The sequence below is a fragment of the Bombus vosnesenskii genome, unplaced genomic scaffold, assembly GCF_011952255.1.
Source record: "Bombus vosnesenskii isolate JDL3184/JDL3185 unplaced genomic scaffold, Bvos_JDL3184-5_v1.1 scf7180000013295, whole genome shotgun sequence".
NCBI classification, from domain to species: domain Eukaryota; kingdom Metazoa; phylum Arthropoda; class Insecta; order Hymenoptera; family Apidae; genus Bombus; species Bombus vosnesenskii.
The window spans coordinates 7,521,907-7,544,839 of record NW_022882946.1 but is presented as its reverse complement, the minus strand read 5'-3'; the positions used below and the strand labels follow the sequence as shown (position 1 = coordinate 7,544,839).

At 39.0% G+C, this 22,933-nt stretch overlaps 1 protein-coding gene across 9 annotated transcripts in view; it reads left to right on the top strand.

Moving 5' to 3' along the window:
* The window catches only part of LOC117233208 (discoidin domain-containing receptor 2-like), a 221,480-nt gene that overhangs the window by 159,012 nt on the left and 39,535 nt on the right, over positions 1–22,933 (top strand). For all 9 annotated transcript variants that reach the window (XM_033493294.1, XM_033493295.1, XM_033493296.1 and 6 more), the window contains 6 exons: positions 2,319–2,466; positions 5,620–5,799; positions 14,021–14,160; positions 15,056–15,263; positions 17,363–17,518; positions 21,394–21,569. In XM_033493294.1, coding sequence (XP_033349185.1) covers positions 2,319–2,466; positions 5,620–5,799; positions 14,021–14,160; positions 15,056–15,263; positions 17,363–17,518; positions 21,394–21,569 — 1,008 coding nt within the window. The remainder of the gene's footprint in view (positions 1–2,318; positions 2,467–5,619; positions 5,800–14,020; positions 14,161–15,055; positions 15,264–17,362; positions 17,519–21,393; positions 21,570–22,933) is intronic.

Sequence of the window (22,933 nt, the reverse complement as noted above, 5' to 3'; positions counted from 1 at the left end):
ATTTATTTTATTTAGCATAGTTTTATTTAGCAAAATAATACAAAAATATTGAATCATCCGGAATTATTCATAAAATGTGCAATCCCGCATCTGCTGTATAATTTCTTGTAAAGAAGGAATCTTCTTTCTGCTGTTAACTTTCTATAACAACTCTTCTATTATACTGCCCATTTCTTGTGTGCTCTATATATACATATAATAATGGCAGAACACCATCAACTTTTCCCTTCACAGTAGTATTATCCTCCCAATTTTGGCCCTACTCGATTCGTCAATACATAAATGGATCTTAAACGAACCTGTGCACGCATAATATCTGATTTCGGTTTCTTACAACAATATGAACACGGCCTGAATATTTGCAGAATATCATCCATCGTGATCTCGTTAAATCAACACCGTGGTGAATATGGTAGACGCGCGAGATCAAAGCAGCCGCGAATACAATTCACATATATCCTGTTACGTTCCTCTCCAAAATAATATACAATCATCCGAATCCACCTTGGTTTTCGCAACAGGAAACGTCAGACGGATCAGATTGCGGCCGCTCATATTTTTCGGATCGAATAACAGATCGGCCCCGTTAGAGATTCTAATCCGAACGGAAAGGCAAACGAAACCCGTGCGCACGTTTGCTCTTCGCACGCGATCGACCAAGTCGCGCATACATACATATATGTACGTACATATATGCAGTCGAGAGTAAAAATAAGTAGACAGGTAGTGGAAATAGGTATCGATGAAATTTCGTTAAATGCAGCTTGCTTACACAAAAGTGTAAATATTACTTTCAATTATCTACCACATAATTTGTGAGCACGTATCTACCACATAATTTGTGAAAGGATATTTAATAAATAAAACTGAATTACCTATATAATGCTAGAACCGGTTCGATTAAACTTCACTGATTCCTACTTCCACTACTTCTACATTTATTTCTGTATCTACCTGCATATGCGTACACGCGGATTTGCTTCGTTTAGTCAGTCGGATTCGTCGTTCGCGGTTTGATTCTCGGCCTCGATGTTCATATTTCAGGCTCGTATCACGGTTATCCTTCGAGGAGTTACGTTCGGGTAGCTTGTTTCTCGAGAATCGATCGAACGTGGACAGGAAGAGATGGTTCAGACTGAATGGAAAGACGAGAGAAACGAAGCAGCAATGTCCACCGCCTTCATCGAGATTTAACGCTGGCATTTACATTTAGGAGGACCTCTCGAGGTGTTGTTTGCTAATCGGATCCGGAAAATGGTGCTCGTGAAATTCGTTCTGAACGCTGTAAACACGCTCCAATGGTAGCTCGATGCTCCGTCCATCAGCGAGCTTAACAAAACCACCGTCTACCATTCAAGTAGATCTCATCCTGTCTCTGAATCTGAACGTCCAGTCTCGTTGCTCGTTCTTTTATCGTTTCTAGGCTGAAGGAACATTCCAGACATTGGCTGTGCCTCGTTCTTTTGGAGGTTTCGTTAAAAGTTTCCCGTTTTTTTGTTTTCGTACCACCACTTCCTTTTATCCGCTCGTTTGCTTTCAATATTCACGGAATGGAGATCGTAGTCGCGAGACTAGTCTGGTTGGCTGAAACCGATGGTGATAAAGGTAAAGGAAGTTCTTGTAGGAAACGTCGATAGAGTGGCTGAATTTTTCTTTTCTTCCCGCACGATTTGTTTGGCATGGTGTTCGGTGGATTGTTGGATGGTTTGAAGTACGAGTATAGCGCGGAAAGTGGCTTTGAAAGGAACAATGACTCGAACCTTTGTCGAACTTTTCTTGTCAATTTTTATTGCGTTAATATTGTGGGAGATGTTCTTGATGTTTTGAAAGGGCGAAAATCGACCGACCATATGATCGGTCGAATTTTTGTTATAGTAGAGCGTAAAGTTCAATAAATATGTTACATACTTCCGTAAGATTTGAACAAAAATATCGACCAAATATAGAAATATTTACTACTTTCGAGGAAATGAATTCATCTACTTGACACATACACATTTGCCACAAAACATTACCAAACTTCCACCAGTAAGATTCGATATTTCATTGCTTGCAAATAAATTTATTTATCAAATTCATTTTCTGTAACATTTATAACAACGTCATAATGCTATTTAATACAGTATCTTCTACTTGAAAATTCATTAAATCTCTAACACACACACTTAACGTTGCTTCTTTAATCAAACATACTCTGTTTCTAGAAAATCTAACATTAAATTTAATTAAAGAACTAAAGATAAATGATGTACCTAAGAGATTCCAAAACATTCGGTGGTAAAGGACGATGAACGATCTATTTTTATTTTGTGTTTCAGCTTCTAGCTGGTAACAATAATCCGTACTCGGAGAAGGAACAGGTCTTCGACCCTGCGATCGTTGCAACGAAAGTCCGTTTTATTCCTTATACCTCTCACATGCGGATCGTATGCATACGAGTGGAGCTTTATGGTTGTCCGTGGACTGGTGAGTACAATTTATTACAGTTACTTTTGCCTCCTATATCGCAGGATCTTGCTACTTATTTGTGACAAGATATCCACCGCTAAATATTGAAAAGAACGATGCAGTAGTTCCTTCGGCATCGAGTATTTTTATCATGCTGTCAGTACTTTCCGTTTTATCGGATCGAGGAGGGAACTTCTTACCGTTGGAAAAGCGTGCACGCGACCGGGACCGTATTTCCTGCGTTCTGTCAGCGTCGATTTTCCTGCCTCAAAAATCTAATACCATTCTCTGGCTGTCGTTTGTCGCTTACTATAATTCCATTCCTTTTCTAGCACGGTGAATGCAATAAATAGTCGCTGAAAAACTTGCTTCGAATACAAAGTGGGTTACCACTTTAACTATAAAACTACTTTCAAAACCGATCCAGACAGAAATGAAATACGCTTAATCTTGTATTCAGTTGGATTATTGTGAGCCCAAGCTTTATAAGTAGATCGTGAGCGTCTACCTTTTGGTGGGAAGTTTGAGAGTACAAAAATGCAAGAATACATATAATATGGAGGAACATGTAATAGGTTGTGACGTATGAAATATCCGAGTCTTCAGGATTCGTATCACTGAATTCTAAAATGGATGCTTCTAAAAGCATCTGCTTCTAAAAGGTATCTGCGTAGAAAGCTGTTGAGAAATGAAAGTTGTATATATATATATATAAAAGACAAAGTTCTTAGCTTCGGTGTAACATACTACGATACATCTAAAAGTGTACAAATGTTTATTGAAGAATAGAAATTCTCAGCGTTATTCGTAACTCCATTACTCATACATTTGCAATCTATTCTACAGATATATAAAATATTCAAATTACAGTACTCGGTGAAACATTTGGAAGATTACATTTTTAGATTAGACTTTTCCTTCAGATTCCATTTTTAATTGTATTATTCCACAGCAATTCTAAATTTCCAGATAGTTTAAAATTTTACACCGTTTACTTATAAGTTTCTTCCGATTAATTCCTATTCCAAGTTTAGAAGATTGCATGAAACAAAATTTATCAGCTCGACCCAATAGCACAGGTATGTTGCGTTAATTTGACCCCAAATAGGTTCACAAAGTCTCATCTGGTGTAGGAACTTCCAGCTTCGATCGTTATTGCCGTTCTAACAATAGATATTGTTACCTCGTATCGACGTTGTTCGTAGGTGGTGGACGTTTTAAGAAATATTTACACCGACGATGTTTGTTTCCCATTATTGAATCGGTATCGTTCTCGCAGTATCGGAGGGACGTGTATGCACGGTTGAACGATGGGACAGCAGCCGCTTGAAAAGTCGCCCGAATTATCAAGTGTACGATATTTTTATTGGTACGTCGTTAGCGGTGAAAAACAGCGCGACCGTAAACGAAAACTTGCGTGTATTCAGTTTTGGTGTCGGGCCAGCTGTGCAATTACTGTAACAAGAATGAAAATATTTTTCATATGCTGAATGGTGATTCTAGTCGAAATTACTGCAATCGCGACTGCTACGAGCCTCGGTATTACTCTCTGCGTATACGTGCGTGTATTATATGTATACGCGTATATACAACATATATATTTTTTTGTGAGTTTTTTAACCCCTTCGTGCCCCCATCGCATGAAGCGAACAACACCATGATAAATATAGATACGGTATTTTTATTGCGCTCGAAATTTATCGTTCGTGCCGTTTTATCGGAAAAGAAAGCAATAGGAGGGGAAATCGGTGCCATTTTACCAACGTTCTACACCGCCGGAAGCTCTCTGTTCATTTTTCCCTATCATTCGCGCAAACGGCTAATTTAATACTGTCAAGCTTTTAATCTCATCCTCTTCTCTCGAATAGATATTCGTCGTTGTTGCACGACGGACCATTAAGAATGCAATTGATTATTTTTCGAGCGGTAGCGTCAAAACTCGTACTACGTTCTTCCCTTATTGGCATCTGTCAGTTCTCGTCGCGTCGAAGACGGAAGCTTCCGAATAAAAATCATTTCTCTGTATGTCCTATCGCCGCGAACGTGCCACTCTATCGGATGTCAATCTCCGACGCCGTGATGAGAACGTGCACAGATTAAATTATGCGATTCTTGCGGGTCTCTTAAATACCTGTCGAATGGTAAATTTTATATTTATATTGATGTATATTCTCTTCAATTAGATGTATACTGAAAACCATCGAAATCGCAGAACAATTTTATCTTGTGACTTATTAGATTAAAGTTCGTCCTCGTGTAAAATACGACTCGTGCTTCGGTAAGCTATCTGTGAATCTATATTTGTATTAATTTTCATAAGTTAGAAGGCACATTGACAGAATTCTCTTACAATTTTATTTCTTTATCGATATTATCCAACATTAATTTGATTAAAGTTTTTAAAATTTTAGCAACTATGAAAACAAACAATCTGATATCGGCCACTTCGACGAATTTTAAAAGTAGATCGAGTCACTTAGAAGCCAAATTGACTAATTCCTTTATAAAGTTATTAATTTCACGTTATACCGATACATAACTAATATTCAATATCTCAAGAGAGGAAGCCTTATTTTCATAAATTTATTTATCACATGCAGATACCACAGATGCTTGTAAGTTCCGAAGAACGTTTAAAAATCGTACCAATTATAATTTTCGTTTCTCTATACAATTTAATTTATGAAATCGATCAGCGCGGTTTTTCAGCCACGATCGAGTCTCAATCCTTAAATTACTCACAAACGAACCGTATCACTAAACTCCGGATATCTACGGAAGTTCATATTTCTACGAACACAACGAAAAGAGCAGGACTTAGCCAGATCGCTTATGAATTAAGTATACCTAACAAATGCTATACTTTGGGATATTTTATATATTTTTGTATAATACATGCATTCTGTAAATTTGTACACCTTTAAATTTTCCGTAGCTGCATAAAATTCCGTGGTCTACACGTCAGAATATAAAAAGTAACCACACGGCATTTGTATAAAGATTCGAAAGTTTCCCGGTGGCGTCTATTTCCTGAGGACGTGCGCTTTATCCAACGACCAAGCGCAATCTTATCACGTCTCGTCGTGGAATAAAATGTCCGTCTCATCGCCGCTATGATGCATAGTTCACGAACGTACCGTGCTACTACCTTTTTTGTTTTCTCGGTTGCAGACGGCCTGGTGTCGTATTCCATGCCCCAAGGAATTAAGAGAGGATCGGAGGTTGACCTTTCCGACAGAACGTACGACGGCAGGGAAGAAGGAGGTTACCTCTCCGGGGGACTTGGTCAACTTGTCGACGGGCAAAAGGGTCCTGACAACTTCAGATTGGACGTCAGTGGTAACGGGAAAGGTGAGCTGCCTCGTGCTGGAACGAGATTAACGCTAGAGTTTGATCGTGTCTAGATTAGCGTGATAGAACCGTCTGCTACGTTCCGTGCTCGCGAGTTACCAGCTGGTTCGTTTGCTTATTATTTCGTTCCTTCTTCCATCTTTCCCTTTTATCCTTGTTCTTTTTCCTTCTTTCTATTTTTCTTTCTTTCTAGCTCTTGTTCTTTCGTTGTTCTTTTTTTCTTTTCTTCTTTGCGTTACACGTAGAAAGGATCGTTGAAATTCGGCTTGACAGGGCTGGAGGAGCTAGTAAAGGGAGGAAAAGGAGAATGGTCTGCGGGTGGAAAGAAAACAGGATCGTTTAAGCTAACAGGGCTCAGTTTTACGGGAATTAACAATTCTCCTGCGGGTGTTTTCTCGAGTATTATTAAATCTCAATTGTAAATTCGCTGTTTCGTTTCAACGGCGGAATTAAATTTGCTGGGCGTTATCGAACTGCATACATATTACAACAGGTAGAAGTTTCTTTAGCTCTAGTGGAACGTATCGATGATAAAGAAACTCGATGGAGAAGCAAATTGTTTTCTTCGTTCTGTAAGAAGAAGTAATGTATCGATTCTGTAATGAATCGATAGCTCCGGTCTTTGAAATAGCTCGATTTTTACGTGACAACTTTTTTCTTAAGTATACTATTGTCCTGGAATTAATTATAGTTATTAGAGACGATATAGTAAGACCGAAATATTGAGTTTTTGGGCGGTGATATCGATTGATACATCCCTTGAAAGTCTCTTAAATTTGAAGCTATACGCATTAATTAAAACTGTACGATATTAAGATCGCTGTTTGCTCAATAACAACAATTAATCTGTTATTGCCAAAAAAAAGAAGCAATTTGAAATTTATGTATTTTTCAAAAAGTCAAAGGTTTTTAATCCTACAAATATATGAATTTCTTCCTTTGATTGATGTCGCCACCTTATTACGTCTTTTCTATCAACCTAACTCATACAGCTCATACGTAGCCAAGTTAACAAAAGATCTCGCGAGGTATCTGCTGCCGGCGCTTAAGCCGGCGAATAAAATTTTCCTCGTGTCGATTCTAGGTGTATAGAGCAGTCTAGATAGTGATAAGAGAATTCTAGGAAGCTATGTCTGCGAAGGCTAGGATACTCGGACTCTTCCGGAGGCAAACGTGTTCCACGTCGCACTCGAATCTGTTCCAATTTACATTTATATTGAACCGCGGACTAGGCTGCGAGCCACGATGCTGTTTACCGGCTCCCAGGATACATTTGTGTCTTTCCATTTACGCCACGGGACAGGCCGAAGCTACGTACTTTCAGCTTCTTAAACTTTTAAACCCGTCGAGACTGCGTGCACCAGCCACTCCTTTCTCTCTATTCTCTGCTTAAACCTCTGTTGCAATCGGAGTCTCTCGAATCGAGAAGAACTGGCCTCTTAGCGTCCTATGCAGCTGCATCCCGTTTCTATTTTCAAAAGACTCGTGAAAATATTTCTTCGCTTCCATTCTCAGTCTGCTTGAGACGATGATGAAGAAGCCACGTCATTGTTTCCATCGTTGTCCAGAAAGTTTCTGTGAAACTTCCGTTTCGTTGGCATGGATGCACTCACTGTTGCATCCTCGTTCTCGTTAATAAGTTTCCTTGGTTTGCATGCAAGAATGGTACGAGAACTGTGATCAGAATGTCAGCGGGAAACGGCTCGTCAGCATCGGAGTGAGTAATTAGGTCATTAGGTAATAACTTTCAGATTGAAGTTTAGCGAACGTCACGACAAGGACAGGGACCGTTGCTGAATCCAATATCGTCAGGCTGAATCTGTGGTATTTTCTAAATTTTTCCGCATCCAGATTTCTTTGATCCGCCGCCTTGTTAATAAATCTTATCCGTAAATTGTTCGCCAAGCTGTTTTGTTGAATGACGACTTGTTACTCAGCGATGTTATAAATGATTACGCGTACAAAGTTAGTTGTTTTGATGAATGGAGGAGCAAGAAAAAATTTCAACATACAAAATTCGAGTCATTAATAGTAGTCGTAGAAAATTATATAAATGAACTTTGTTCCTCTATCGCTTGCGAAATTATTTAAAAGGTTTAATTAATATATTTTTGTTCCGTACCGCGACCTAGTAATTATACACTTGTCCATTTCTTCATCCACAATTCTTTTCTATTTCTATAACAACCTTTCAACACTAGTCGTTTCTAATTTTTTAAACATGCCATGTACGTTTTCTCATTTTTATTTCTCTGTCGTTCCGCTTGTCTAACGCTTTCTTTAACACAATCGCTCGGACCTGCAACAATCCTCAAGGAGTCATTGCTGTCGTGTCAAAAATTAGTCTTTATCACCACTGATTCCATCTGCCTGCCATAAGGTTTAGTGTTTGCTGTCGAGTCTTTTATTTTCACGATGCATTAAGTCCAGGCGCTCCTTGGTTTCTTCATTACTTGTAATGGTTAAACGTTGGAACATGCGGAATTTCCGCGTGCGTCACTCGAGGCTACGCTCCGTACTAGCGACTGACCTTCAGTTTGGAGGCGACCTGTTCTCATTTTTTCCTATCAGTTTTTCCAATGAATTAGCAACGATGACCGTTGCTCTTACTTCTTCACCGAAAATGTAAATTGACAAATTCTCTTGTCCCATGTTCTAATTTCCATCTCAAGTTTTCATCTTTTCCACATCCACCACCTATACTTCGCTTGTACTCAGCTCTCCGCACGAGACACACAGAGAAGCGACACTGATCCGCTTACACTTAACATTCATCCGTACGTTCAGCCATCTTTGTGTTCTTTGCGAAATGTATAGCTATATTTAAACTGTAAAACAAGGTGTCAGATTCATTCGAAATATCCCTATCATCGTAATCGAAGTAGAGAATCAGCTGGCTCGTGGTGTCGATCCTACGCGAGACGAGAATTTACGACGTCGTTGACAAGTCGCACAGCAGACGCGTTGCTCCGCGAACACAGTCGAACAATCTTTGTAAAACCATTCAAATCAAAGACCACAGGAGAAAGAGAATATTTTGCTTATATTCCTCCTGTCCAAAGAGTTCCAAGTTTCAAGCATGCGAAGTTTTCACAGATACAAATCCACGAAGAATATATCATAATATAAATATTAAAAAGAAATGTAATTAATAGAAATGTAAATTACGGAAATACAAATCTACAGAATTTGACAAAGATCAAGAACTCATCTACCATTTCATGACAGTTGATATTTTTTAAATATTCATGAATTCGATCCGAATGCGAAACAAGAAGAAAGTTTCATTAGTATAAAATGTAACATGATATACTATAAAATGAACCAAGAGCGTATTGAATTTTACAATTACTCTCCGTAGAAAACAAGGAATACAGCTCATCGCATTCCTGCCCTTTGGCCTACAGTCATAACCCTTGGAAAAATAGTTCTACACCATGACTACTAAGCTGTTCCTCATCTACGTCGTTTAAATTCTCTTTAGGAATCGATAACACGTGAGCGTATACCGTTTTACGATCACCATACGCTCGGTAGTATAGTTTCAGGATGGTTTAAGTGAGAAAATCATCAAGCTACGGAGAGTTCACGGTGTGGTATATACCCGTTGGTTCGGCGGTTATCTTACGACCCTTCTGAATGTTCAGAATTGATGGTAGATAACGGCCGAAGGCGGCGGCGGCGACGACGACAGGAAACTGGAAACTATTTACTCGGGGGACGATATTAAGGGTGGTTTATATGAAGGAGGATAGATCAGAGCGATATAATGCTGCTGCACTGCTGATCGTGAACATTGTCGATAGAGAGGGAAAGCGGACAGCAAAAGCAGAGGGATGGATGTGCCATGGAAAATCCGAATGCCTACAGCATTCAACGAACACGACGAGTTGAAACGAAACTTCGAACTTTTAATAAGCTCCGAGGGATCGAGGTAGGCTGCCTAGTGGAACAGCTCGACCGATTCCCGCACGAAGGCTGCGTGAAGATGGAGCTGCTTTGTCTTGGTACGCTCGACATCTTCTACGCATCTTTCATCCACCCTCAGAGAATTCGTCGAGGACGAAAGAGAAAAATGTACAGAATTTATAGCGCTAAGAACAAATCTCGGTTTCTTCGGAGAGGTACGATCATCGTGTATCTACTTCTCGTCTTATAAAACGAGATGAGAGGGCAGGAGAAATTGAAACGTAAATAAGAGACGCGATTATGGGGAGAATCTTGGTATCTCGCTGTTGACACGTTGTAATATTATGTTTCTAAAGATATTTCTGTTAACGCAGTGTAGCGTTCCGTATACTGTAATTATTGAAATTTCGAATAGCACGGGGTTGCAAGCTTTGATACGCCTGTGAACGACGGAAACTCGGGACGCGTTCTGAGCTGAATTTTGCAAGGTCACAGGAAGTTTTGGAAGTAGGGTCAGATAGCAATCACTCGACCTTATATTTCAATGTAACAACTAATATATATTCTATACTTAACAAAAAAACAAGTAAAAAAACGTATGTAAGAATAGTATATCCGTATACACGATGATTGTGTTGCAAACTCTGTTTAGAATCTATGGCATATTAGTTCTTATAAATAATTTCAATGAGATTTATGTTTTCATGCTATTAATAGTGTATGAAGTTTAGTGATGAACTTTGTGACTTTTTTGCTAATGTATAAAGCTGATAAAGCGAGACGTCAGATCACCTCTGCTTTAACATACCCCAAATTCTTCTCATTGAGTATTTTCTTTGTAAACGTGAAAGCTCTGGAATTGCATATTCAATCCTTAAACATTCAATTCTTAAACGGAACTCATCATTTCAATGGAACAATGATTGTAGAAAAATCCATCTGATTTTAATTACCATGCGATTACATATTTCTTTTTACAAGAAAGTTTTTTTTTTAGGTCATTCACAGTAAACTTCCCGGGGAGTTCATTTCGACGAATTCACGTGGAATTCGTAAAATCGCGCGCTCACGAAAGTTCGGCCGGAAAACCGCAGCCAGCGTCCGGTTAAAGGCGGAAATTCGAAGCGAACCGCGAAAAGTAAGAGAGAAACCAGGTTCGGAAAAACGCGTAACTCGCGGTCGCGGCCGGCTTTAGGGTTATTGCAGTCCATTTTCAATCCGCGCGCACTTCCCCCATGGGGCTCGGTGTGTTCGTACGCGAATATACTCGAAACAGTGGTATCTGGCGTCGCGGATCCGTGCAATAACTGCCGCTGCGGCTCCGTACCACGAAACTCTTCCATTTTCCGAAACCGTGTTCCGTTGCACTTGCGGTGCGTATCCACCGACACACTTTAAAATAGAAGTTCCAGGCCCATATATAGATCTGGAGAATAGTTTTCAATCGAGAACCAGGTTACCGAAAGTTAATTCGAAAAGTAATTAAAACACAGATATGTTAAAATTTTTTTGAAAGATTCGAGAGATTAAAAGGAATTCTTTTTATTTGGAGTTTAAATCCAACAATAAAATAATGTTTCTTTCAATATACTTAGACGCACATACTCGTGCGTAGTCTTGCATTAAGTAACTTCTAAACAATAGTCCGTTTCAACGAATCTTAGACAATAGGAACGTTAATAGATCGCGCAATTATAAAAATCAAATTTGTTTAAATCGAGGGAGTGTAGCATAAACTTCTTGGACTTGCCTCAAATTACACAAGTTTACGTCTTGCTTATTATCGTTTAAATAAAATGTGTTTAGGGTTATCGAGCCTTGAACTGCATCACACGATAGTCGATATATTATTTGTTCACGAGATTATCAAGTGATCAATTCCACTGATATTTTACATCAGTTCCACTTTTACGCTCCCATGCGTCAACCAATGATTTATATAACTATCTCAGTCGTTTGCATACAAACTCTAATCGCTTTTGTGATGCTATCGATCTTTTTTTGTTTTTTGTAGTTCTCTCTTTAGATTTAAGCTATCTGTATATAACTCCATTTATAACCACTAATTGCTTACCTTTATTTTTTGTTTCATTCTCTATTATTATTTATCATTATATCATTATATCTTCGTTATTATTAACTTATAACCTGTTATAATCTGTTATATTTGATATTGCAAGAAAGGAATTTATTATTTCTCCCGTAACTTATTTAATTAATTTCATTGAATTTAATAATGTAATATCACGTTACAAACCGTTTGGAAGAATGATAGGAATATCCGAGATAATATTTCGGCGAGGATCGATGATACCCGGAGGCCGACTAACAAAGATAATTCCGGGAAATTAGCAGCAATGGTAAACCAGTGAATATAAATTAGGAGATGGTTTTAGTTCAGTAGCCGGTTACGTTGCCTGTTCCTGAAACTAGAGAATGGGTGAGCCGGGTTTTCGGCGAGTCACGAAGGTTGATTGTTAATCGGTGGCCAAGAGCTAGTCGAGGGAATGGGGTTGGCCGGAGAAAAGTTGGGAAAGCGATGAAGGTAAGGACGTTTCGTGCGAGGCGTTCTAGTGGACTCGTTAGTAAGGCTTAAACTTTAAACGGACTTTCTTCACACAGACGAGTTTTATATATCTTTCTGCTTTCTTTTCTTTATCGTACGTGTAAATCTAGATTTTAGAAATCTATGTATTTAGTTTGTGTAAGGTTTAGAATATTTCATAGTTTCATTTATATAACTTATTGTTATTATGATAATATTAATAAAATTGTTGTTCTAAAATGTTCTCGTATATGATAATATAATGAAAAATGAGTGGAATGAAAAAAGGATAGGATATCTGTTAAAATGTAAATTCAGGTGACAATATCGATGGAATTAATGTAGCAAAGTATTCTTAGACAGGGTGAGACACAGAACGATGTTTAGCAATCGGAAATGGTCGAGGTAGGGTAAAACAGAAGGGAGGATTCGTTTCGTGCTGAATCCGTTAATGGACTTGTCAGTAACATATAGGGAGGGAAAGAATTGGTTGATCGGATTGCTGGACCGAGGATTCGAATCGAGATTTTTCATTTGTGGACCGATTCCACTAGCAATTGCGCTATCTGTTCTATCGACGAATCTTCCCTTGCCAATCTAAAAAAATTTTTTCGAATTTACATTTTGAATCACGAATCTACCACGTCCCTTTGTGGATATTCAACTTACTAGCTGCTGTTAGAAGAAATTATAATTTTAGTTCATTCCATTCCATTAACATAACATTTACGAATTTAATCATGAAATATGAGATGCGTGTTCTATTTAAATAATTCGCAAAATCTGAATAAAAATTTGAAGGAGACAAGAAAGCAAGTGACGAGACAAAGCAAAAGATTTCATGTTGCGAAGAAACGAGAGAAAGAACGAAGCTACGATCTTTCGCGTTTAAATTCGCCGGTGAAGAGCGCGAATTCAATGCAGTCGCAGATTGCACGAACCGCCTACTATTTCGCATTCAGCTGACGATTAATTAAGGCAACATTCAAAGACCAGCTGTCGTTCGGCTGAAAATAGGTTGGCATTGGGAACGGGCCGAGGCTGAAAGGACATCGCACAATTTGCAACAAATGCGTTCACGTTGAAACAATTTGTTCGTTTGATAGGGACCGGCCCGTTCACACTACGCGGCAAACAGATTTCACGTCATGGCCGATTCACGGATTATTTATGTTACAAATTTTATTGTCTCGTTTATCGGTACGCGGTGTCGATGGGGTAATCGGATCCAACGACGTAACGTATCATTTTTCAGATTCACGAATGGAAATATTCTCGTCGTATTCGAACTCATCGCGTGATGTTCTCGTCCATATTGTTAAAAAATATAAACGAGAGAAATAGAAAAAGATGCGGAGAAGAAGAGAGAGAGAGAAAGGGAGAACATGAAAAAGGGTACATTTATATGGACGAACGGGACTGAAAAAACAGTCGATCGTTCGATTGTGTTTCAGCCGATCGCCGACGTTGTTAAACTCGAATTAGTCGCGGATTCGAATTTTATCGGACGCCACTGGTCGGTTGTCGAATGGCGGACGCTTCTTGGTACACTGATTCGCTGTGATTGTTGAAGGATCGATGAAAAGACATTTCGTGTAACGTTTTTGTCAGGGTACATTGTGCGGCAGAAGTGTAACGAGGCAGGATTAAAACGTGACAGGTCGATGTTTTTGTCCATCCGTATTCGAACGTTTTAAATCGGTTCGAATGATTCACAGGATGTAGCATTGTATTTTTGCAATAACAAGTTTCTTTTTCTTGTTTAAGGATACGAATGGGTAGGCTGGAGAAACGACACACCAAGTATGCTCGGTCGTCCCGTTGAAATAACCTTCGAATTCGACTATTCGAGGAATTTCACTGCCATACACTTGCACATGAACAATTACTTCACCAAAGACGTGCAGGTACGTTCAACTTCTCTTCATTTAGACTGTGTTGCAGACGTAAAATAACGCAGAAAGATTTCCCCGAAAGTATATTTTCTGTTACGGTATCTCCAAAAGCGATATCCAAACACGCTTTTCCAGATTAATCCGCTTAATATTCCGATTATAGCCCCTTCTATGCGGAGATCGATGTTTTTTGAATCAGTATGAACTCGCTGCGAGATCCATGAATTCGGTATAATTCATTAAACTTTGTGGATGACTCGTTAACGAGTAAGAAAGACGTGAAAATCGCTCTTTGAACGTTCCTTAAAGCGAACACGCGTTATCTTAACGAAGCCATAGCTTCGTCGAAATTTTCTCAAATACCTTAAAAGGGAATGAGAAAGATAGAACGAAACGATCCAGAACTTTGAACGACGCCCCATCGTTGTTAAACTCGCGTAAACGATCTCGACTACGTTTATCTCGGAAATCGTGCGATAACGTTGCATCGCGGTTTCCATGGCAAATTCAACGCGTTGTAAAAACGCACTTTATTCAACGCGAAAAAACAAATCCGGTAGCTTTTCCGCGATTCGATGGACAGGGAATTAAATTTTTCATTCGATCGGCCCATATGGTTCGACGCTTTTGCGTAGAGAAACTATTTTGCCTCGGTTGAACGATGGTTATTACGTTGCTCCATATACTCACGCGATACGTACATGTAGCGACGACTGTAGACGAAACAACAACGGGAATGGAAACTAAAGAAAAAGAAATAACGAAGGAGAAATAAGGTAGAGAGAAAAGAAGAGAAGAATTTCCATCACGTTCAACGATTCCCTCCCCTGTTTATTCGTCTACCAATCGCTTCATCTTCAGCCATGAACGCGACTGTATTCTCTACACATACGTGATTCTTCCGCAGGTCTTTTCCTACGCGAAGGTTTATCTTGGCACCGGTGGAAACCAGTTCAACGGCGAACCCGTCCATTTCTCGTATATACCGGACCTGGTGTTGGAGCAGGCACGTGATGTTACCATAAAGCTTCACTCGCGCGCCGGCCGTTTTCTGAAGCTACAGCTGTATTTCGCGGCGCGCTGGATCATGCTCAGCGAAGTAATCTTCGAATCAGGTAAGGGAAACACAACGGATCTCTCGATAAAAATCTATTTTTCATCCTACTTCCCCACCTCTTCGATTCACGTTCCGTAGACGAGAGTGTGTACTCTAGGGTGAGAGAAAAACGGAGACATAGGAAAATAGGTAGAAAAAAAGCTACAGAGACGTCGGTAAGAAACATAAGGGACGAAAGGAGCGAAAGAGGGAAAGGGATCACGGGAATCGGGATAGCGAGATATCGAAAACGAAATAACTTCACACGGATTTCAAGGCTGCCATGGAAACTTCGCCAAGAGTAGAAACCGCATCCGGTGCACGTTTCGAGGCCGTCGCTTGCGAACTTTGGATCAAGACACGGATGAGTTTTAAAGTCCCTCTCTCCGCAGACACCCGCCCGGTCGATTCGATTTCCAATTTTAGATGACACGTTCGCCACCGTGACGATAGAATCGTTGAAAAAGATGAAGGATAATCAGGCAGCTGCGCGCGAACGACGATACGTCAGAACGTTCATCCTTGATGGGACGATGAATTCTTGAACGTGGCTGACAGACGAATCGCCGATAGAATTTTTATTCGCGTTCCTTCTCAATAGAATATCTTATACTATGAATTGTTTTATTTAAAACTTTTAAGATTTTTATGTCAGAGAAAAAGTCTCAATAGTGAGTGACGTGGAAGATATATTTTAATTATATAAAGTAAGTACCTGCGAGACAGATTAATATTTATTAAGTTAATAACTCAGAAAGTTCATTTAAAGATTTGAATTTTTAAATTCCACTTTCTAAATTCAAACTTTTAGAAACAAAGTTCTAAATTCGAAAAATAGATTTCAACTGGATATGTATTATACATAACGAAACTATATTTCATATTTCATATGCAATCGAGAACGCGCGTCTGTTTATCAAAATGTAGCATAATTTACGAAATGAAAGTCGCGTCCACAGCGATCGTGTTAAATAACAAACTCGGTAATGAATATTACAAGTTGAGAAGAAATTTACATTATACTTTAACGACATCTCCCTCTAAACATTCGAGGTTAAGAGAGTGAAGAGAAAAACCGCTCGTTAATTCGAAAATATTCCCGCTGCTTGTAAAACATTCAAAGGCGGTCTCCTCAGTTATTCCGGTGGTGTTTCTCGGTCGACTCGGAAGCATCAACGTCCAAGAAAAAAGGCGAAAGTATACGCGGCACGTTACGCGAATCAGAGCACGTGGTCGCGAAACAGAAGCGAAACTTGGACGGTTGCACCGCGAAGCGCACGCCCTCGAAAACTTTGGTTCCCGTGGCGAACAGCGAAACCGTCGTTAATCATTCTCTCGGTGTTCTATTCCTCCGTTTCCGCGAAAGATAACTTCGATTGCTTATCCTCAAAGTGGCTTGAATTCCTCAGCATCCTCATCCCATGCAATTCGCCTTAGTTTTTTCGCGAACGTGGCGCGAATCGTCCTATTAGACTTCTACTTAATTTCTCGTCCCGTTCCAGCCCTCTACTCTCTTTTATCTCTTTCGTAATTTCGATTCGACCGATTCAATTGAACGGAGTGCACAGATTTTTGTACTACATAAAAGGAAAGGAAAAGTTCGTATAGAAGAAAAAAGAAGAGAAGAATAGCACCACTTTCCAGCAATTTGAGTAAACAAAAGCCAAGAGAAAATCGATCAAAGTTAAATTATTTTTTCAAACTATATTTTCAAGCTATAAATTTATGATCAATTTACACAAGTTTTTGACTATGTAACTCATACCTTTTTTCTTTTCTAACAAAAATACGATTTAAATATCGCAGATTCTCCCTGATAGTTGCAAATCCTTCAATTTTGAAACAATTTTATTATCCATCTGAGAATGGCAGAGAATGAATGGGTTGTATTAAAATGGAAATTTCCAAAGTGGCTACTTTTTTATAGTTCTATTAAAACCAACAATCTCATCTCGCCCTAAGCATTAAGAAGATCACCCTACTAAAATTACGTGATAACCGTATTAATTTCGAGGGTGGTTAGCCCCTTACTGTGTGTTTAAAAGAGCCTCCCCTTCCGTTAACATTCAATTCCTTTGATGGCCGCAAATTTCATTAGTCTCCATTCCTGATGTGCAGTAATCTCCGAATGGAACAACACCGACGATGAAGAGCCGAGGAACAAGAGTGCCATTGTATTGGCGACCGGCAGTCCCTATCAGAATAACGAGGGTCCACTGCAAAGAGACGAAGTAAAGGCCACTTTTAATAAGGAGGAAAACAACGATAATGCCCGTAAGTCTCCCCGTCGGTTTCTGCTATTGTTGCATCGAAGGACACCCTTCGTAATTTTCCGCACGATTTCCACTCTTCTTTATTCCCTTCCCTTTCTCTTCTCTTCCCTTTTTTCCTTCTGCTCTCCAGATCGCTCGTCTTTTTGCTGTTTGGAAGCTGCAGCTTCGAAAATTGAATGCCGATCACGAGCGGCCCTTTCTTTCCCTTGCTCGCTTTTCTCTCTGTTTTTCTCTTCTCTTTATTCGCATTTCACCGGTCGTGTTCGCGATGTTTCGTCGCGAAACCTTTCGCGATATTTCGTCGACGCGCAATAAAGTTGCAAAAAAAGAAGTAGGAATAAAAGAAGAGAAGAGGAATTTTATTTTCAACGGCTTCGTCACGGGTAATTTTTGGCCGAGAGCTTGTCCAGTAACGACACGTTGTATAGCAGCGACACACAATACGTTGCTTCGAAATGTCGAAGAACAGCGTAGCGATCGATCTATGAAAATACGCGAAATATAATGTACAATATATCATGCATATTTCCTTAAGGTATTTTGTTAATCGTATTGCGATTAATTTATCGATGAATTAAAGCTAACATCGAGACTCTATTTTTCACATATATATTATTTCCTATAGAATCAAGTTAAATTATGTTATGTGTATGAATGTTAATACCTTATGAATACGCTATAGTGTTGTAGTATATGTCATTATAAATGCAACAATTCTCGAAGCGAATGAACCATTTGCTCTAATCGGAACGAAAAATTATTTCGAATTTTGAAAGTACTGACTTTCTAACTAGCGCGCATTTGAATTTTCTTCACCTGTTTTGTGAGTCTCCCTTAAAATTCTAAACACTGTTTTCGTATTTAACTAGCTTTCAGATAATGCAATGAGTACAATGCACGATTGCCTGTACATTTCTAAACATCTGTATGCGGTATTGTGGAACATAACGTACAATGTTGGCGATAAAATGATTACTATATCAGTCACAAGTTGACGTACCCACAATCCTATTACTTTTCAAATGAGCTGTGTACAAACCGAGCGATCGCGATAAACACCAAAAAGCGGTGAAATTGTGTGCAACGCTATAAAAGCAAGATAAAGTGTTTATACGCAGGTTGCACAGCGCTCTAGTTCCTTTCTTCCCGTTCCTTTTTAAATGCACCGTAACGTCTCCCAGGTGTTCTAAAAAATACACGGTCGGTGATCAAAGAAACGGAGCGGAAGAGATCGACAATACTCTCTGCGGCCTCTATAAACCGATAATGTAGCTATGCTTCGTCTTTTGTTTCACCATCCTCGAGTAGAAAGCAAAATCTAATTAATTTCTTTTTCCCCGTTTACTACCACTGCCGAGGGAGCACTTCGCTTTGAATCCAAGTGTTAAAGGAAGTAACTCTTAAAGTACTGACCGCCCCATTCTTTTACCAATCGTTTTATTCGACAAACTGTCCTGTTGTCTTGGAGTTTCTTTTTCTTTTATCCATGCTGCGGACATGAAGTTTAACTGATCGTTATAGTTTCTTCCGTTCGATCGACTTTTCATAAAGTGACCGAATCAGATTATATTGGACTTTTCTCCTTGTTCACGATCCGATTATTCGTATATTATATAATTATATAATTTGTATTATATACTTGTTTGTTTTGTGTATACGTTTACCGAACCTAATTCATGAGGTTCTTGTACACAAACTGCTTGAGAAATCACGAAATTATGAATATGATAATTTAGATGTACTTTGTCCGTATTCGTGCAATTATTATTATTTTACTTGGAATACATTTTTTTCTGCATTAAAATAACATCGTAGTCAATCGGTACCTTTGTTACGGCTGTTTGCACGATTCGAGTATTTTCATTGTGAGTTTCTTATTGGTACTTCGAGTCTTATACATAGAAAATAATCATAGAGAATTGTATCGGACAAATATAACGGATGCGCAAGCATTTCTATCTATTGCTTGATAAAAAATTTACGTATAACTGTGCCATGATGAGTAGCATTATCACGGCGGAGAAACCAGATGTACCAAGACGCTATCGCTTCGATCGTTATAACTTGCGTGATACACGCTTTCTATAATAAATGATGCATCGTATTTATCTGTTAGAAATATGATATTCGTAAAATGTTGGCATTTTTATATTTAAATACAACTAACGACTTAAAGATATAAATCCAAAAAATGTCCTGTTATTTTTCAAGCATGTACAGATAGCTATAACATGTACCGATTTCTTCAGTAACAAGATAAGATAGAAATAACAATCATGATGTAATTACAAGGTCTGAAACTCCTTTGCCGCGTTATAGTAACACGAAACACGATGTTACGCTGTTGCCAGGAAGAAAATTAAAAGCCTTTACATTCAATCGATACGCATGCAAGATCGCGCTCGGGTACGTTCAGCTTTTCACGCGATGAAACCAATATTCCGTTTCCTGCGTAACGATTCTCAGCTTGCAAAGGGGAGTGGAAGAAGCGGATAAGAAACGTTACGAAGCATAACGTTCGCTTTTCTCTTCGTGCATCCGTACGAGAAGCAACAAAACGAGATGAGTTTCGTAGCGTTCTCAAGTGAAGCACGAAGCTGCTTGAAAATTTCTTTCGAATAACAGGAAACAATGGAGAATAACGAAACAACGTTCGCTCGAACGTTTCCTACTGATTCCTATGAAAGCACTTCCTTTCTGAATAATTTTACGAGACAGACCGAAGGTTATATTTGAACAAAAATGCTTTTTCCAAATTTAAAGTCTCAATTGTCGATCATCCTCAGTGACCAAAGTAAGAAGAAAATCGAATTTTACTTTCTCTTACAAACTTGTATTATACGTTACAGTAACAAACGTGACTTTTGCATCAGTTCGTACTTAAATTAATTAACAAGAATATTTCTATAGTCGTCTACATTTATAGAAACATGCATCGTTAAGAGGCTGCAGATGAATTTGTGAAATTCCTTACGCTCGTTGAAAATTCAAAAGCACAGAAATGTCCAGTATGTATATAATATGCAAAAATATATAAAATATCCGGATTGAAGTACTCGTTATCTCTCATAATTTCTGTTTAGACTCCATACCAATAATAATAGGAATTTACCTAAAAATTGGCATTATACCTATTATTGCAATTTGAACTCGGAAACACTCATAGAAGGAAAAGTCCGCCATTGACGATTGAAGAACCAATAAAGCTTTAGAATCACGCAGATCATGTGTACGCGTAGGCTTTTTCCGCATTTCTTTCTTTTTCCATTCCGGTTATCCCGTCATCGAGGTGCGTTGAATGACAGTAAAATGACAGACGACAGACGTTCAATCTGGCAATAAAAGCAACGAATCGATAAACTACTGATCGATCGTGATCCAATTACGACGAGCATGATGAACGTAATCATCATTATCGAGCCATCGTGCATTATGCGAAGCTGCCTTCACGATAATATCCAGCGTGATAGGTCGTGTACTTTGGCGTATTAGGTGGCCAGGCTGCATACAGATAGTCGTGTACGCGTACGTGTTTCGTGCATCGCCTACAAACGATCATCTATAACTCGTAAATGCGTTGAAATCGAACGAACGCAAACGACGTTTTGCTCTTCTTTAGTTGCATCGATTGCTTGGTATTCAGCCAGTTATTGGACAATCAGATCTTATCTGTATGAGGCTGGGAACATGAAAGATAATGGAAAATCCAATGCTACAAATGGTCAGATGATCGTTTCGTTCGCGAGGACAAGTAAAATGTCGTTAAGTAATTCGAGAGATAATATATGTCTTGACACAAGTGTTTTACATTTTAAGAGATAATATATATTATCAAGATATATGTGGATTTTTTGCCTTTACATATACATACATCAGTTCCAGACAAAACCAAGGAACCAGAATCGAAGCAGTTCGTCGGTCTCGTTATCGGTATTTTGACCACAGTGATCGTAATGCTCCTGGCGGCCATTATGTTCATTTTTTATAGAAATCGAAGGTTGAAAGCTGCCCTCGCACCTTCGACGTTCTACGATCAACACGGCGACTTGAAGGTAAGAAAAATTCTTCAAACTTGATTAACCGCGATTTATATCGATATGATTTGCTGAATGTACATGTATATATATGTATAGTATATATAGTATATATATATTCTCGTATATCCCATAGAAAATTAGCTATCAGCAGGTTCGCGTTTCAATACTAATTTTCGCTGTAATTCAGCTGTATTTCGCGCGGGTCGATACAGAACAACGAATAAACATACGGAGCATAAATAAAAGAGCAGAACAAACAACAGAATCGCAGAATATTCCGGCTGAATCCAATCAGGCTTGTGAATCCATCGTTTAAAACTTTCGAATTACCTTCGTTTCAGAGTTTACATTAGCCAAGTCTCATTTAAAATCCTGCAGACTGGCCGCATTTATTTTGCCTTTTACCGTTTCGAATCGATTTCACTGTTGTTATACAATGGCACAATATAAATCGTTAGGAACGCGAGACCGTCGCGTTTCCCGTTCGATTTCGTTGCGGCGAGAAAATGAAGCATCGAACGCAACCTCGTTAACGGCTAACGCTTTAATTCGAAGTCAGCAATTTGCCAAATGACCGAGGCGAACTTGTTTCCCAGTGTTACGGGATTTTTCTCGACTATCGCGAGATTCATTTGGAGTCTAATAAAGCGACCGGTAACGCGCGGTTATTTGCTCTCCGTTTTCACTATGCGTTCGACGAAAAAGGCTTTTGAGCAATCATGGAAAACGTCTTGGCGATGTTAGGCGCGCTGACGCTGGATACGAGGCATACAAGTGAAAAAGAGAGGAAGAAGCAGAGTGGTCTGACCAAATATTTTCCTTAAAGCAGCCAAAGGGACGAATGGGATTGCGCATCGATGGTCGAAACGAGGGATCAAAAGGGTTCCTCGATAAATAACCGCTAGCTTCTAACGAACCGAATATTCTTTATAGCAGAGTGTTTTAATTGTAAGGCGGTTGTTGGTGAAAGTGGTCACGTTTACTAAAGTCAGGGATTTTTAGCCATTTTCATCTCGTGCCGCACGTGAGCTAATTATTAAAATTCTGACGCACACCAAAAAATATATTATATATGCTTCGAGACAGGGTACTCACACCGGACAATTTTTTTTATTTGTCAATCTAAGGAAAAAAGGACAATGCCCTTAATTAAAGAGTCAGGTATAGCACGTTTTAAGAATTTTTACTGCATGTAGATGAGAACCAGTGTGTTAGATCTTACCTCGCAAATAATCTACAGTCTCAAAAGTATAAGAGGAGTGTTTGGATAGATAGGTTGGGATTATGGAGCGTCCGTGGAAGGGCAGAATGGAAAAAGTAGAAAGAAGTACGAAAGAGAAGTGATGGGGAAAAAAGAGGAAAAGAGAAGAAGATATCAG